Raw genomic sequence first — 15712 nt, 5'->3', positions numbered from 1 at the left:
CATATTAGGGTTTCTGGCTATATGTCTGTTTGGATGTCTGATTTGTTTTCATACAGATACACACCATTTTCTGTGGTATATAGCAAAATGGTAAATCAGAAAGCTTTATATATATCCTCATTCTTTTTATACTCATTACTCGTAAAAATAATAATAATAAAAAACCCAGCATGAAGTAAAAACTGCAGCGTTACCATTTGAAATGCTACTGCTTAAAAGAGTAGGCTCCCAAAAAGAGAATGAATTACGTTAATGCTATGTGGTACTGATGTGCAGTCCAGTAACTATTTGTAGTATTTTAAGGGGGAAAAAAAACAAGACTTTCGGCATGTTTTGTCAATGTTGTGCATCCCAGGAACTAATGAGCCGGGTAGGTTGTTTTTGACGGACGACGAAATGTTGTACCACTGGTCCCATCTTGGTTCGAGAGACAGGGGGAGCAGAGTGAACCGTCCATATTATAGCTGCTTTGTCAGGTACTTAATTCCTTTTAATGTCACTGTCACCGTTCGTAAAAGTACGCTTTGATTAAGTTTTAACTTCCGTGTATGTTATCCGCTTGATGTAATTGTTTGACATGTCAATATGTGATGAGTTTTTCAGGCTCGCATCTCGCTGGCGAGTCAGCTAACTGGTGTCGACTGATTGCTATTCGCTAACGTTGGTTATGCTAGCGCTTAGTTAGCAGCTGAAGCACTGCGCATTCAAATCGACAATTCGCAGTTTTGAAATGTTTTTGAAATTGACCGATGTATTTGGACGGTAATGCAGTAGATCACTGTCGAGTGTAAACATGTATATCATTTTACTGTTAAATAGTGGTGATAAGATTCTTTGTCTTTCCTTCTTTACCCTGCGTTTACATAGAGGAAACCACGGTTTAGTTTCTCTTGTTCCGCCCCTGTAGATCAGCGATTGGACGGCTGGCGTGTCAATCAATAAGACTAGGGCAGCGATTGGTCGCTGACCAGGATGACAACGCCAGTTTTGTTGCTTTATTGCCCTGTCTTCAATATGGCCTTCCGTAGATACTATTGTCACTTGTTTTATATCACTTATCGTGGACTGTCTCGGTATTAGGATATTTGTTGGCTCTCCCTTACTTTTAATGAATTAAGCATTTGTTCACATGTCAAAATAGATCATCTACGGCGACAACATTAATGCTAAAGTAGCAAGATTATCATAGCCTTACTGAGTCAATTGTTGATGGACTCTTTCGATATAAAATGGAAGGCGTTGATTCTACAAACGGCCTATGGTTGAGCTCTTTAACTGAAAGACGGTGCTAACCGAGCAGTTTTAATTGGTGCACTAGTTTGCATTTCAACACTGTAAGCGCAGATGATGTTGCCGTAGGCGACGACCGTTTTTCATCGTTTTTCATTGGCTTATAATATGATCAAATATCCATTAGCTGCTGCATTCTTCATTTTTTTTTTATTTTTAACTTGAGCTTTAATTGGTGATGACACGTCCACATGTGAAAAGACAAACGTCCACTTGTGAATAGCTGTGGTTAGTGGGTTTAGATGACTCTCTGAATCTCTGGCTGACACCCTCGCTCATCTGCTCTCCAGCACTTTTCATGGTGATGGACCCTCCTGGTGGGGGAGACGAACGGCGGAGGCAGGCAGAGCGTCTTCGACGGGAGGAAGCATATTACCACTTCATAAATGAATTGAGTGAAGAAGAGTACCGCCTGATGAGAGACAGCAACCTGCTCGGCACCCCTGGTGAGAGGGACATGTACTGTTTAACTGTTTAATATATACAATATATGTATTATGTTTAGAGATGCACAGATCAGCTGTTTTTTAGCTTGGTGAGTGCCCTTAACAAGTTATATTGGTGTCCATGTGCTGGCAGCTGCAAAGTGACCACATAGTGGCCATCGGCAAAGCACAACATTGATAAGAAGAGTAGCCACTGAAATCTTAATCGAGAAATAATGTGGGATATGCTGTTATTAGTTTTCAGTTGGATTTTATGGATAGGAAAGAGCTCTGACCAGTAATCTATCTCAACTTATTTTGAGACTTGTTTGAGAGTGACAGAGGAAATCCACACGCCAGACTCTGTAAAATCTAACTGCAGGGATGTCTCCTCCAATACGTAAGACGCATAACTGTATGCATGTCCATATTTGTTATATGTTCTACAGGGGAGGTGACTGCAGAAGAGCTCCGGCTGCGCCTGGATGGAGCAAAAGAGCGTTTGTCATCTCAGCCCCGCACTGAGCAGCGCTCGCAGACTGCTGACTTTGGCGAACAGCAGAGCAGTAGCAGTGATGGAGAGGAGAGAGGGGCTGGAGGGAGACGAGGGGGAGGTAGGAAGGGGGAACAGGGTCTTGTCTCTCTATGCTGCCTTTCCAAACCTGGCTTTAACTTGTCAGGAGGTAGTCTGGTTTTCATTAATTCCCTTTTGATGACTGAAGAAGCTAAAGATGTCACAGAATAACATAACAGATTTGGTCTTGACAGTAACTCTCAATGGAAATTCTGTGAAGCTCCTGCATTACAGGGAGCTTGTCCAGTACAATTTAGCTTACTTAGTCTTGCCTTTTCTTTTTCAACAGGGAGCATAGAGCCCAGAGCAGAAACATCTAATGGTGATTCGTTGCTGGAGTGGCTCAACACTTTCAGACGCACTGGAAACGCTACTCGCAGTGGGCAGAGTGGAAACCAGACATGGCGTGCTGTCAGTCGGACCAACCCTAACAGTGGGGAATTCCGGTTTAGCTTAGAGATCAACATAAACCATGATCAGCCAGAGCCAGGAGAACAGAATGACACTATGGACACTGCAGAAAGAGCAGATTTGCCAGTGACTGCTCCTAACACAGCTGCACCCTCAATCCGCACGGCTTCATCCCTCTCCAGTTCTCGCCCTTCAGCCACACCGAGGCCAGCTCCGTACCCCTCCCCATGCCCAGCCATTAGTAGAAGGATGCAGACACGGCGTACACGCAGCAGCACTGCCACACTTTCTATGAGCCCCTCTGCACTTCCTCCTCCTCCTCCGGAGGCCACCCCAGCTGCCGCTCAGAGTAGGGGTACCACTTTGCACTCTTTAGCACCCCCTCCCAGTGTTTCCAACCCTTCGGTTGATCAAACCATACCTTTTCAACATCAGCCCCTGAATGTAGAAGTAGAGCAGAGGCATGATGATGTGTCTGCTGCTCAAGACTGTCCCCGGGTATCACCACAGTCTGGGTCACAAACCCCAGCCGTGGGACATGAATCACGTGGCAGTAGGACTCGATCTCGTGGTCGTGCACGCAGGGCTGCAACAGGTAGTGGGGTTTCATCTCGCATGTCACGGCGAAGTCGTTCCCCTTTGCACAGACCACCTGTTGTCAGCACCCCTACACCATCCAGCAGTAGCCTCAATGGCTCTGCCGTTGACACTGTTGAGCCAGGCAGCGTCACTACCTCTGTGTCAATGGAAACTGGGGAGGTTGTGTCAGAACCTGCTGCGCTAACCGAGTCAGCTGGAGAGACAGTAGAACGCGAGAGCGAATCGCATGTATTAGGATCAGGAAGTTCAGTGGTGAGACGACACCCAACCATCATGTTGGACCTGCAGGTGAGAAGGATTCGGCCTGGAGAAAACCGCGATCGAGACAGCATCGCTAGCAGAACAAGGTCCCGTGCACGGGTCGCTGAGAATACTGTCACATTCGAAAGTGACAGCGGTGGATTCAGACGCACCATCTCCCGTTCTGAGCGAGCTGGGATCCGGACCTATGTGAGCACTATACGGATTCCACTGAGGCGCATCAGCGAAACTGGCTTGGGAGAGCCCAACTCCACTGCCCTACGCTCCATCTTGCGCCAGATTATGACTGGATTTGGGGAGCTGAGCTCCCTAATGGAGACTGAGGCTGATTCTGAAGCCGTTGCACCAACCCATGCTGATAGTAGTGGTATAAATGGTAACACTATCCCTGCAAGTCGTCTACATACAAATGACAGTGTGCCTGGTCAGGTTGATACAGGTGAGGTTGTTCAGGAGAGGGTCGGACTGGTGGGGAGCGATGATGACCAGAGTGGGCAGGCCAGAGTCGGGGGAGGGGTAGTGAGCACCACAGATGGACGGGCCAACAGCAGAGACACCAACAACCTAGTTGAAAATGGCACCCTACCCATCCTGCGGTTGGCACACTTTTTTTTGCTCAATGACGATGAAGATGACGAACATCCCAGGGGCTTGACCAAAGAGCAGATTGACAATCTATCCACGCGCACATATGGTCAGGCCAGCCTGGAGGGCGAGATGGGTCGTGCATGCAGCGTCTGCATCAATGAATATGCTCAAGGCAACAAACTGCGCCGTCTGCCCTGCTCCCACGAATTCCACATCCACTGCATTGACCGCTGGCTCTCTGAAAACAACACCTGCCCCATCTGCAGGCAGCCTATACTTGCAGTGCATCATGACTGACCTGTTTGCTCACAAACATAACCAATTACGCTCATGGCTGGCTGAACTGAGCCAACCCAAGTTGGCTTTGCATGTACATAGTGCTTTCATGGTTTGATTTATTTGAAGATATCCATTGAGTTAAATAAGGTTGAACCAAAAGGGTGGAAAAAGAAACTATAAATGCAAAGAATTAACAAAATTTTATTTTTTTAGACTCTTATTTTCAGCTGCTCATTTTTTTTTTTGCCCTCTTTCTGTGACCTTGGTTGCTACTCCTTTCATAAGGCTTCAGAGGTCCATTTGTCAATAGATGGCATTTGTGCTTAAGGAGTTCTTGTAGCTGCCGTTGAATAATCTTGCTTAATCTGTTTGATGTCTGATACATGTGACATATCTTTTTTCACAACTGGACAATACAAATCACTTTATTGAATCAGTATAGGCTGTAAATAACTTGCCACCGCTTCTAAGGTTTCTGAAGTAAGACGCAACTTACATGCCATCTGCTCAGAATGGAAAGAAGAAGTCTTTTTTTTTTTTTTTTTTTTTTTTTTTTAAATTCACAAGCTTCAAGCATCCATTTTAAAGTGTCCCTTTACTGTTTGGAAAGAAAGACATGATTTGTTGGAATTTGTACGAGCTGTGTGTTTAGTTATGAAGTCTAGTTTCACTCTGCACATCTGCTAGTATTTCTTAAAGCCTCGGAAGTCTCGTTGCAGTGTAGAAACTCATTGGTCAGCCCCTAAAATCTGCCACCTTGAAATAAATCCGTTGCCTGCGTACGCAGAACAATTAAAATGAAACACAGAAGGCATGTGATAATCAGGGATTCAGACTTGTTGGTATGACTTGTGCAATATGGAGGGAAGAGTGTATTGTCTTGCTGTTCGTTGGTGTTAACATTGTGATGCCTGACTGTCAATCTCTTCAAAACAAAGTCTCGAGGCAAAGGCTTTCTCTTGGTTCCTGTCGCATTTCAGCTCCGCGCCTTACAGTTAACCCGAGGGGTCTGCTGAGCAAAAGACCTGGAAGATAGCATAGAAAAATGAATTCAGATTATTTAGCTTAGTTTTTACAGGTTTCCAGTTAACTCCAAAATTCTTACCGTATTCCTTAGGCAGGTGACGGAAAGTTGTTCATGTTCACAGCATCTGACTCTGTCAGCACATTTTTCACTCGAGTTCCAGTATGAGTGCAACATATGAATAAGATAGAGTTAGAGTAATGTGTTTCTCTATGCTCTTCATGGTTTGTTTTTACTTTACATGCATTGATACTGCATTTCTTGTGTGGACAAGGTGGACTGTGGACTGAACCACCCACTTGATGTGTTCCTACCAGTCACTTTATACTAAAACAGTTACAGTAAACAGGAATTACTACATCTCTGCAGTTAATATGTCAGTACCAATACTGCAGGATTGATGCAGTGTAGTATGTAAGAATGTTTGAGGCTGTGGTAAGTGTGTATGGTTTAATTGTAAGTGTGTGTGTGAAGGGAAGGCCCAGTGTCTATTAATTAAACCTGGTTCTCAAAAACCTCCTGTTCAATGAATGTCCATCTTGGAGGGCTGTGGGCAAACAGTTGAGACGTAACTATTTATTGTGCTCCTATTTAATAAGATGGAAATCAGACTTTGAAATATGAAATGTGACATGTTACAATGTGATGAGTAAATAAAACGGCTATGACGAGTATGTTACTATGTAATTTAAAAAAATATATATATATCGCTTTACTCCTCTGCTCCTTGACAGGTCTTAAAATGTCACTTTGTTGACTGAATGTATTTATTAAATGTGTTTAAGCCCACGCGCCATGCTACACTTAGCAAAACTGTTAACGGTTAGAAGCGCTAACTAAAAAAAACAAACTATTGAGCATTTAACCAAACAATTCAACACGTTAATTGAGGATTGGTTGTTTAACACACCCCGTATACACTTTTCTGTTTTGGAAGCTATATTTCGAAGCTTATTTTCGACAATCCAGTCGTCTTGTAGTGTAACTGAATTCGAGGCTAATTTGATCCTCCCAGGGTTTTTGCACAATGAAAGAACATGAACAAATAATATGAGTAGGTGGGAGGAAATGTTTGGATGAATATGTCCCATATCTAAGTAATTTGTTGACTGGTAACTATATTTAAATCAGTTTTAGTATATACAGTTTGTTAGTACACAGCATTTGTGGTCACCGTCTATTCAAGAGTCTAAGTGCTGCTCCTAGGAAAACGTAACTTGAACGTTTATCTAATGTTAATGACCACGGAGAACAGAGACTTGACTATCAGTTTCCCCCCAAAACGTCCCCACACTAAAATCCCTGCAGGAAAACCTCTGCCTTTGTTTTTCGTATCGTATTGTAAAACAGCCACTTCATTTTAGCCTCTGAAATATTTACAGAAAACATTTCGGATCAAATTAGTAGGTTACCAACTTGCGCTTTCGGTCAGGTGATCGTGAGCGTGTACGCATCGTCCGATGCGCGGCCCCGAGAGTCAATTGACTTTCGTAAAGCTACACAGGATAGAAATGCGACCGATGCCTTTAAAAATACAAGCTTATTCATCACCCATGAGTCTTTTAATGACACTTTTCCAACACAGGACTGCCTTAGCCACCCGCTAAATTCTTAAATGATCATTTGATCTGAAATGTCACTAAAATAATGCATGTTTTTCTCGTAAACCCATGTGTGGAAAGTTTTTGTTTTATCTCATCATCAATTTCCAGATGTTGTCCACACCAAAAAGCCATATTATTGACTTTAGTAAAACACAAAGACAAGCGATCTTCCCAGATGTTTCCAATAACAAAACAAGTGGATGTTAAACTTGTTCATTTAATTGCTGAGTTTAAACCATAAAACAGTTAAATATAGAGATGTTCGATTATATATGTGGTTTAATTATGTATTTACTGTATGGATTGTACATAAAACAGATGAAACAAATGTTGGTAGAGACAGAAAGGCAATTAATTTCGCTGAATATTTCATAAGACACTCTTATCCACATGTTTCCACAGAGCTCGTTCGGCTTTTATAGGTTGAATACGATGCGGTAAATGTTTTCAGAAATGTCAGAGGTGGTGGCGCCTCTGGAGCACAATTGAGCGGCTTTTGGCTACTTTATTTTGAAATCCCTCACCGGAAGTAGAACCTTCTCACTCCGTGGACATTGACGCTGGCCGAGGCTGCCCCCTACAACGTTATACCTCCGCGGTCTCGCCACGAAATAATGAACTGTGAGCATCATCAGCTGGGGGTAAGGCGACCGCAGCCCGGGGCAGCTTCCCCCTGTTTGGCCGGTGAGCCATGAGCATGCTACCGCTCCGGCCTCCTCGTCCCAGCCACACCGACTCTCGTTCCCCAGCAGCAAAATGTACTTCAACCGGAGAGCCAAGAAGATACACAGCGAGGGAGGTATGTTTGAAAAAAAACAACAACAAATACCCACTCTAATATATATCCTACATTCCACCGGTAAAACCGCGACCTGTCATCGTAAAGTGCTTATCTCATTAAAAGGCCTGTCACTTCCTCGCATACAGCGGCCTCTTTGTAATTGTGCGTATTGGATATGTGCTCGGCATAATGACGGGGAACCAGGCACTGCGGCATACATATTGGGTGACTTTCTGTACCGGTATATATATATATCCTCAAGCCTGACTCATTTATTTTCTATGGTGCCGGTTGGGAAATGCAAGGGCAAGTAGACTGCAGGTGTCCAAGCAAAGTCCGCCTTATTTATTGGCTTTTTTTTGTAACGTTGCAGTGATATTTTAAGGGATCCTAGATGGACTTTAACGTGACAAGAGGATGACCGCATCATTCTTTTTACTAGAAGATGACCTTATCACCTTTTTATGGAATTAGCTGAGTGTCCTATCGCACTGTTGTGATAGGCCTATTATGTAATTGCTGCATCAGATTATGGTATCCTGACTTCCTGGGTTTCGTGATATTGTCCTATGGACTTACTGATGGTTCATGACAAAGTATCGGCATGTGGTGTCGGCTGAGTAATTTTGCACCCAAACGTCCAAGCCAAGCGCCTGTAGAATCAATCCAATAACAGCCTATTACTTCTCCGACTTAAAAACCACGTGACTACCCCCTCTTGAGCCGACCGGAAATGTGTGTTCCCTCACTTTACGTCTGTCCATATCGAAGTCTTTTTTTTGGCCCATCCATATCAGAGCGTTTCAAACAAGTTTTTCATGTTGGAAAAAGTACTGGATATTACAGGTGGAAGGGCCCCTGATTTTTTTTTTGTATTATAAGTGTAAAGAAATATCATCTTCATAGACATTTAAGAGAAGATGGAGACGTAGAAACACGAGGCTGCATTACACGATTTCACACGTTGCAAACGGACATTTAATTGGATTGTTCTGGCGGACAGGAGCATGTGTTTGTCTCATCCAGTGGCTTTTAGTGGTGACTGGCACATACTGTCAGACTGCTCTGCTGTTTTGTGTGTGTGTGTATGCGTTAGTGTCGCTGCATGCCTCTTGCAGTTTCCAGAAATAGAAAGCAGGGCAAATTGTGAGTAGAGATGGGCGCCAACTGGGCCATGCAGGCTACAGGCCAGAGGCCAGATATTTATTTGTTAGAAATGAATGAATTAATAAATACAGCACTTGAACTTTTGACTCTGAGGCGACACGTTTTGAACAGGAGAAATGTCATGTTTACCCCATTTGGCAGTATTATAGGAAATAGTATAGAACTCCTGCACTTACCACTTTACTTTATTTTTACTTTTAAATAGAAAGTCAAATGGCATCACATTGAGTAACACTGCTCTTGCAAGGGGTTTGTTTTCTTGTTTATATCAGAACAGTTAATGTGGGGTTTCATTGATGGCTGTGATTTTATTTTTTTTAAATTTACTTATTGTTTTTAGTACTTTAAAAGTTGCCTAACAGTTTTAACTGCGTTCTTATTGAAAACATACATGAGGATGGAAAGGTTCTCTAGTGTTGGTGGATGCATGCATTCCCTCTTGGGTTCTTCATGTTGCCTTTATTGTAATCTCTTGGAGTCTGACCTCTTTTGTTCTTTGCTCCAATTAGCGAGCTGCCACATCCCAGGTCATGGTGACGTCTGCTGCCACCAATCTGTCACATTTATTTACATACATTTTACAAGCAAAGCTCGAACTTTGAACTTGATTGTTTTTCTGAGGATTATTAACTGTGTGTGACACACACTTGTAGTGGCAACTTTTCGATGAGTACTCATAAATCCCATAAAGCAACACAGGTTCAGAAAGTAAACGATACGTTTGATGATATTATATTAGCATTATGTAATAAGATCAGGCTAACAACCTGTAACGGATATGCCTAGTGTTCACAGGCTGTCTTTGACAGTCCACAAGGTTCGTTATTAAAAGTTTGAACGTTTTTTTTGTTAGTCATCTAGCTCACTCAGTTGTCAACAATTTGTCTGTTTTGGGAAGATAATGACTGGTTGTCATGGCTGCAAAGCTACTGAAGATACCATTTGGGAGATAGGGAGAAGCCGAATAAATGTACAGAAAGGTGGTGTTTACATAAGCTTTCCACAAGGGGGCACTCCTGGCCTGAAAATGTTTTGGTAAAGTCCATTTGGGAAGCTCTGTAGGCCTTCAACTTTTATATGCAGGCATGAACCTATATTTCTCTCCAAATGCTTCCAGTTAAAGGCACATGCGGACACATTTACATTAAAGTTATTGTCTCGTAGAAGCGCTGTGTCTGCTACAGTATGTGTATATTGATTTGTGTTCCTGTGTGTGTTGTTTTCTCCCGCCGCGGCCTTATTTGTGGCACCCACAGAGCAATTAGTTTTGACCACCATTAGACAGGAGGCTTCTGAACTGCAGGACCCAGGCCAGGGCGCCAGCTCTACCATGCGTGCCCGCCTCACAGACAGGTTTGACAAAAGTGAGTTTGCTCAAATGAGACTGGATGATGCCCCATTTGTGTCCGGAGTCCCAAGGTGCATGTGCCATGCGCGACGGCTAGGAACAGGTGTCTCCCAACCCCCGGCCCTCAAGAGCTACAATGTGGAGTTAGTTTGTGTCTCTGGATTCCAACTGAAAAAGGTTAAGACATACCGCTGTGGACTCTGTAGCTCCTTGGGGCCTGGAGTGATGAATGCTGGAGAGGACTTCACCCTCTCACTGCATGTGCTCATAGATGGTAGTAACCACTAATGCTGGGGAAGACGGTTAGATGTAAGCAAAGCCTTGGTTGTGAACCCACGCATGCTGTGGAACACAACACACGTGCATGTAACTACATGGCATGCGTGGACGGAGCATGTACATGAACACTGCTGCATGCATGTATGAGCGAGCTGGATGTAGAGAAGCACAGATGTGTAGCTGCATGTCGGGGTCTTTCATGTTTTCTGGCATTAAAAGCTATGCCTTCTTCTGTGTGTGTGTGGAGGGAGTGTCTCTCAGTGTCTGTATTTGCGTTCATACAGACATATTTGAGTTGGTGTGTGTGTCTGTGTGGCACCTGTAGGATTAACACGTTATGGATTAGTAGCAGGTGAAGTTGCAGAGCACACACAGAAGGGATTACCATGCTTGCTCACTTTGCCCCTAAGAGGCTTTCATGCCTTACTTCCTACTCTGCTAAGGTGGCAAATGGACCCATGGGAACTGGTATCAACGAGGTTAACCTGGACCTGGAAATAGGGTCTGCTGGTTACCTAGGAGACCAGGGAAACCATGGGACATAAGGTTCGCATGGGCAGACGGCGCTCTGTTGGTAACGTGTTCCTGACTTCACAGCATTATTATGGGATGGACAGAGGCATAGACAAACTAATTACATTTTTTAAAATGTAATTAGATAGATGAGTAGTAGGGCTGTCACAACCATTAGATTTTGGACAATTTTCCCTCAATAATTGCAATGAATGATTGTTTTTTTTCTCTTCAATTTATGCCGCTATTACTTTTGAGATAGTTGTATTGGTCCTTTTTGTTGTCAGTCTGATTATTTGTCCCTTTTGTGGCGTGCGGGCTATGAGTCCTTTGGCATCTGAGGATAATTGTAGAAATCCTACTATAGCGGTCGTTATGATTAATAGCTATTGCCTTTCTGGCTCATTTCATCTCTGGGCTGCATGATTGCATTAGATTTCTAAGCATATCTGAAGCTACATTTGGGCCATTATCAAATACAGTTCTGGCTGTTTCAAATATGGCACGGAGGGAGGTCATTTGGTAGTTTCTCTCTTGAGTGAAACGACTATGGCAGAGTGTGTGGTGAAATATGCTCTCCCATACTGGAAAATGTAGATGAATTATGCAGCCTATGTTTATCCATTATTCAGCAGCCGAGGCTGCTTTAACAGAGAAATGTTGGCACCAGCTCAAAATACAAGTTATTACTGTAAATTGGGACTTTATGAAGCTTTGATGTTCTTCACATAACATGTGTCAGACTTAATTATCTGCGTTTTCAGGGTGTATTGCCCTCGTTCTGCACCTGGAAACAAGTTATTTCTTGTGCCACCTGTGTCGAATACGTTTGGTCTAATGGACTTCTGATGACATAAGAAGACGGAAAAAGTGTTTGTACTTTTTATCATCATCGTATAATGTTAGAATTCAATTATCTGATTGTTCTCAAGAAAGGAAACACATATGGTTAAATACTCTGCAACTAAATGGGTAGCTGGTAGAACTTTGTGTGTAGGGCATGAGATCAGAGTGTTGAAGGGGGATCATTCTAGTCTTACCTGTCCTGGCTGCAGGTTTTCAGTCCAGCGAAACCTGTCTGGCTATCTTAGGTGCCTTCATGTGTAATTCACCTGGCCGTGCTTTGCTGGGGTTTGTTGCTGACTCATCAAAGGCGCGTTGGTAATGAGTTACGGAGGAAGTTGGGCCTCTACTCCACCAGAGATGAGTAACTGAGGCATTGATCGACTCAGACATGAATTTATGGCTGAAGTGTATCGCTGAGCAAGACGTCATTGATCTTTTTGGAAAGGTGGAGTCAGCTGGGGTTAAAAAGATAGGGGAAGGCAGGAATAAAAGTGTATTCTGTAAACATTTCCACCAGCATAGAAATGTAAAATAAGACGGAGATTTTTTTTTAAACAAAGAGCAATCTTTTAGAAGAGAATCCATTTGCTCGATGACATTATGATTAATATTCATTGCTCTTCCCTAATCAATTCCTCACACATTTGTTTTCTTTGTTGACCCAAGTGTCTTTCGCAGAGATTAGTGAGCTGGGATTGTGACTCAAAGCTCAGGCCTGAAGTTCAGTAAAAGTGTGGTCTGAGATGTAGAGATATGAGTCAGGCCGTTTATTATCACATTGCTCGGATACACTTTGACCCTTGCTCTGTGCCTTGTGCAGTTTGTGGGTTGGCGCTGAACACCACTTCACTGAGGTTAGAAGGCTTGAGCTCTTAGAATGTCAAGCAGGTTCCTTTGGCAGAGGTAGAAAGTGGAGAGGTTTTGTATCCTCAGAGCCATATTAACTGCTACACCTCTAATAAAGGCAAAAGTACTCGAGTCAGGGCTTCTTTTCACAGAAAAGAGTCTGTCTGATGTGCTAAGACATATGATCACACATCCTTCAGATCAGTCTGACCACCTTACTTATGTGTGCTCTTACAATTTCTCATCTACTCTAGAATCCCGAGCTTGAGTGGAATATAATGACGTTACCAGATTTTGGTTATTGATGAGGGAGGAGAATAACTCGTCTAGAGTAACATTGTAGTGCTGCAGAAATTGGGTTTCAGGGCGGGGGAAATTCAATCTGCGGAAAGCTGCCAGTGCTTATTCTTTTTTTGAATTATTCATGCAATTAGTCTGTTGTTGTTTTCACTCAAAGACTTGTCCATAGACGGAAACACAATGCACTGATCCCGAAAACGATATCATAATCTCAGACACGAGCCCATCACAACTCTTAAGGGGGCTGCTTCGTGGATAAATTGATCTTGCAGCATATTTACAACTGATCACTACAGGATACTTAAAAAGGCTTGTAAGGATATGATTTGGGGATTTCCAAAAAAAAAAAAAAGCATGCCGGATAATAAAGTGTTTTGCAATAGATTCAATATGCCCCACGTTGTTCTGTATATTATAATGACAAAGATGTGAAGAGCAGAGACCTGTAGGAAGTGAACGACGCTGTCGTAGAGACGTCACAGTAGAGAGAAGGCGACATGAAGTGATCTCCTGACGGATGGCTCCTGAGTCGTGGATGTCATTTGAACCATCTGTGCCTGACCAAAAGACCTTAAGGCGATATAAGGCTTCTGGCCCTTTAAAAGCGAAGCCCCGACTTTGCCCCTCCGCAGCACCGAGGGAGCTCCATATGGCTTCCCCTCCTCGTCTAAGCTCTTAACGGCGAAGCAGCTCGACATCACACCGGAGGGAGGAGATTGCCTTACACACGCCGGATAAAGGCTTTCCCGAGGAGGCAGGTGGCCGGAAGACACGGTCTCGGAGCCGGGCGAGACACTTTCGTTCACCGGGACCGGTAGCGTCCTCTTAAGCAAAGCCGAGAGAAGAGAGTCGAGGCGCGGGCGCGCTGCCGCTGCATCAGTCCTAGCCTCTGGTGGCCGATGTTGTACCAGCTGAGTAAACTGTGGCGCCCAGCTCTGTTTGCCTTCCAATGCCCCTTCAGAACTGCACTTACTCTGCGGTATTGGGTGCACTCGATGAAAAATAGCGAGCTCCTGATTCTCATGCGGGGGTGAATGAGCGCAGATCACGACGCTTGGAGATGACAAAGCCAGGCGGGCTGGGTGGCCGCGAGTCTGCAGGAGACGAAGCGTGTTGCATCCCCTCTTCCGTCACTTTTCTGGATAACTCGTGCCTGTGTCTACACGTTCGTCCCGTCTCCGCTGCGTAAAGGCCACCACCTGAATATGCTGGCGTGCTGATAGAAACGGACTAACCTGGCGTGTTTGTTCGCCATTGTGCATCCCTCAGCACATCCATTATACGCAGGGGGTCCCGTGGGTGTCGCTAAATGCGCGTGTGCATTGACGGTACATGAGAGACAAGGGAGGTGTTTATATGGGAAACGTCACTGAATCGACCCCACCGGCTTCAGCGTTCATCAGCTTAAACCAGCCTCTAGTAGTAATTGGTCGCCTCCGCATTTGAACTGTAAACCACGTCTCCAGTCTATGTGTCTCTCTCCCACCCAACCCTCCCTGTCTGTCTGTCTCCGTCTCTGTCTCCCGCTCGCACTCACTCAGCCTCGCCTTTCTCCCATCAATCCAACGGTGCAGGACCTTCTTGCTCGTCCGCCGGCTACCGCAAGGCAGACGATGAGATGTCCGGGACCACTTCCCAGGCGGATCCTGTAGATGCCACGGCGCGGACGGTGCTGCTCAACCGGCCCCAGAACACCAAGTTCTGCGACAACCATGTCAGGTAGGTGTCACGCCTGGGCTTCTTATTGCTTTGCAGTAATGCATGCTGCCCCTAACCGCCCTCTATATATACTACATTGACTTTAAGATAAGTCTTATATTTAAAAAGCTGTCAGTTAAGAAGAGGCCAGTTTTGATCAAAATGAACAGCATGTTATTATTCTGATTTGTAAAGAGAAGCACATTAAAAACTGCTTAAAAACACCAGGTTTACTTAAAAATATACTGTTTATACTTGTTTTTTTCCACTATTTTGTGTTCATTCAAAGAGCTGCGTTCATACTTTCTCTTTAATTTTGTCTGCATAGTTTTTCAGTCATAGTGCACGGTCAGTTTGTCGGTACTTTGCTCCTTACCGAAGGGTGATCCAACAGTGGGTGTTTGCTCAGAGGGTTTTAGATCCACATTGTCGGGTTGAAGGACGATCTCAGACAGCCTGTTTGTATGCTTTGCCTGGTGGTATTCACTGTGTGTAAAGGTAGACTTTGCACCCCTGACATTTGGTTTTGCTTCTCTTCAACATTTTCCTCTCCCTTACTTTTCTCTCTACCACAACCACTTAACAGGGGAGGAAGAACATTTTTTTTTAGTAGAATCTTACCAGACAGTGTAATGACTCACCTATGAGATGATTACTTTCGGTTCTGCAGCCATCCCAAAGGGTGAGGCTAACATATGTCCCTGCAGTGGTGAAGCGCTTGGCTTAACAACATAACATGACGGTGTTGCTTAATCGATACGTCCTCATGAATATTTAAAGTTGCCAGTGAAAAGAAAGTAACTACACTTACACGTGTTTCCATAAATTACAGAAAACACTTTAGCTGAGCTAATTTGGTCAAAGGTTTTTATTATGTG

At 44.0% G+C, this 15712-nt stretch overlaps 3 protein-coding genes across 6 annotated transcripts in view; 2 read left to right on the top strand and 1 right to left on the bottom strand.

Annotated features, from left to right (window-relative positions):
* The first annotated feature begins 396 nt into the window (after positions 1-396).
* On the top strand, positions 397-6134 carry rnf6 (ring finger protein (C3H2C3 type) 6). Its single transcript, XM_072378332.1, has 4 exons — positions 397-476; positions 1581-1736; positions 2165-2329; positions 2579-6134. The coding sequence occupies exons 2-4, from the start codon at positions 1589-1591 to the stop codon at positions 4444-4446; spliced, it is 2181 nt and encodes a 726-aa protein (XP_072234433.1). The 5' UTR covers positions 397-476; positions 1581-1588; the 3' UTR covers positions 4447-6134.
* Positions 4840-14391, bottom strand: LOC140284983 (uncharacterized). Its single transcript, XM_072379042.1, has 3 exons — positions 14372-14391; positions 13580-14258; positions 4840-5453 (listed from the first exon to the last, which is right to left on the bottom strand). Exons 1-2 carry the CDS (start codon positions 14389-14391, stop codon positions 13613-13615), a joined length of 666 nt encoding a protein of 221 aa, XP_072235143.1. The 3' UTR covers positions 4840-5453; positions 13580-13612.
* Positions 7596-15712, top strand: part of atp8a2 (ATPase phospholipid transporting 8A2) — a 44121-nt gene continuing 36004 nt past the window's right edge. Inside the window, exons 1-3 of one of the 4 annotated variants that reach the window (XM_072378328.1) lie at positions 7596-7855; positions 10261-10368; positions 14711-14855. In XM_072378328.1, coding sequence (XP_072234429.1) covers positions 7813-7855; positions 10261-10368; positions 14711-14855 — 296 coding nt within the window. In that variant the 5' untranslated portion in view covers positions 7596-7812. Of the gene's footprint in view, positions 7856-10260; positions 10369-14677; positions 14856-15712 lie in introns of those variants that run through there. The other 3 variants (XM_072378331.1, XM_072378330.1, XM_072378329.1) reach the window with 3 other exon arrangements.

Source organism: Leuresthes tenuis, unplaced genomic scaffold (genome assembly GCF_036924035.1).
Source record: "Leuresthes tenuis unplaced genomic scaffold, fLeuTen1.0.hap1 SCAF_24, whole genome shotgun sequence".
NCBI lineage: Eukaryota > Metazoa > Chordata > Actinopteri > Atheriniformes > Atherinopsidae > Leuresthes > Leuresthes tenuis.
Note: the sequence above shows the minus strand (reverse complement) of the source record. Positions and strands in the feature narration are given on the sequence as shown.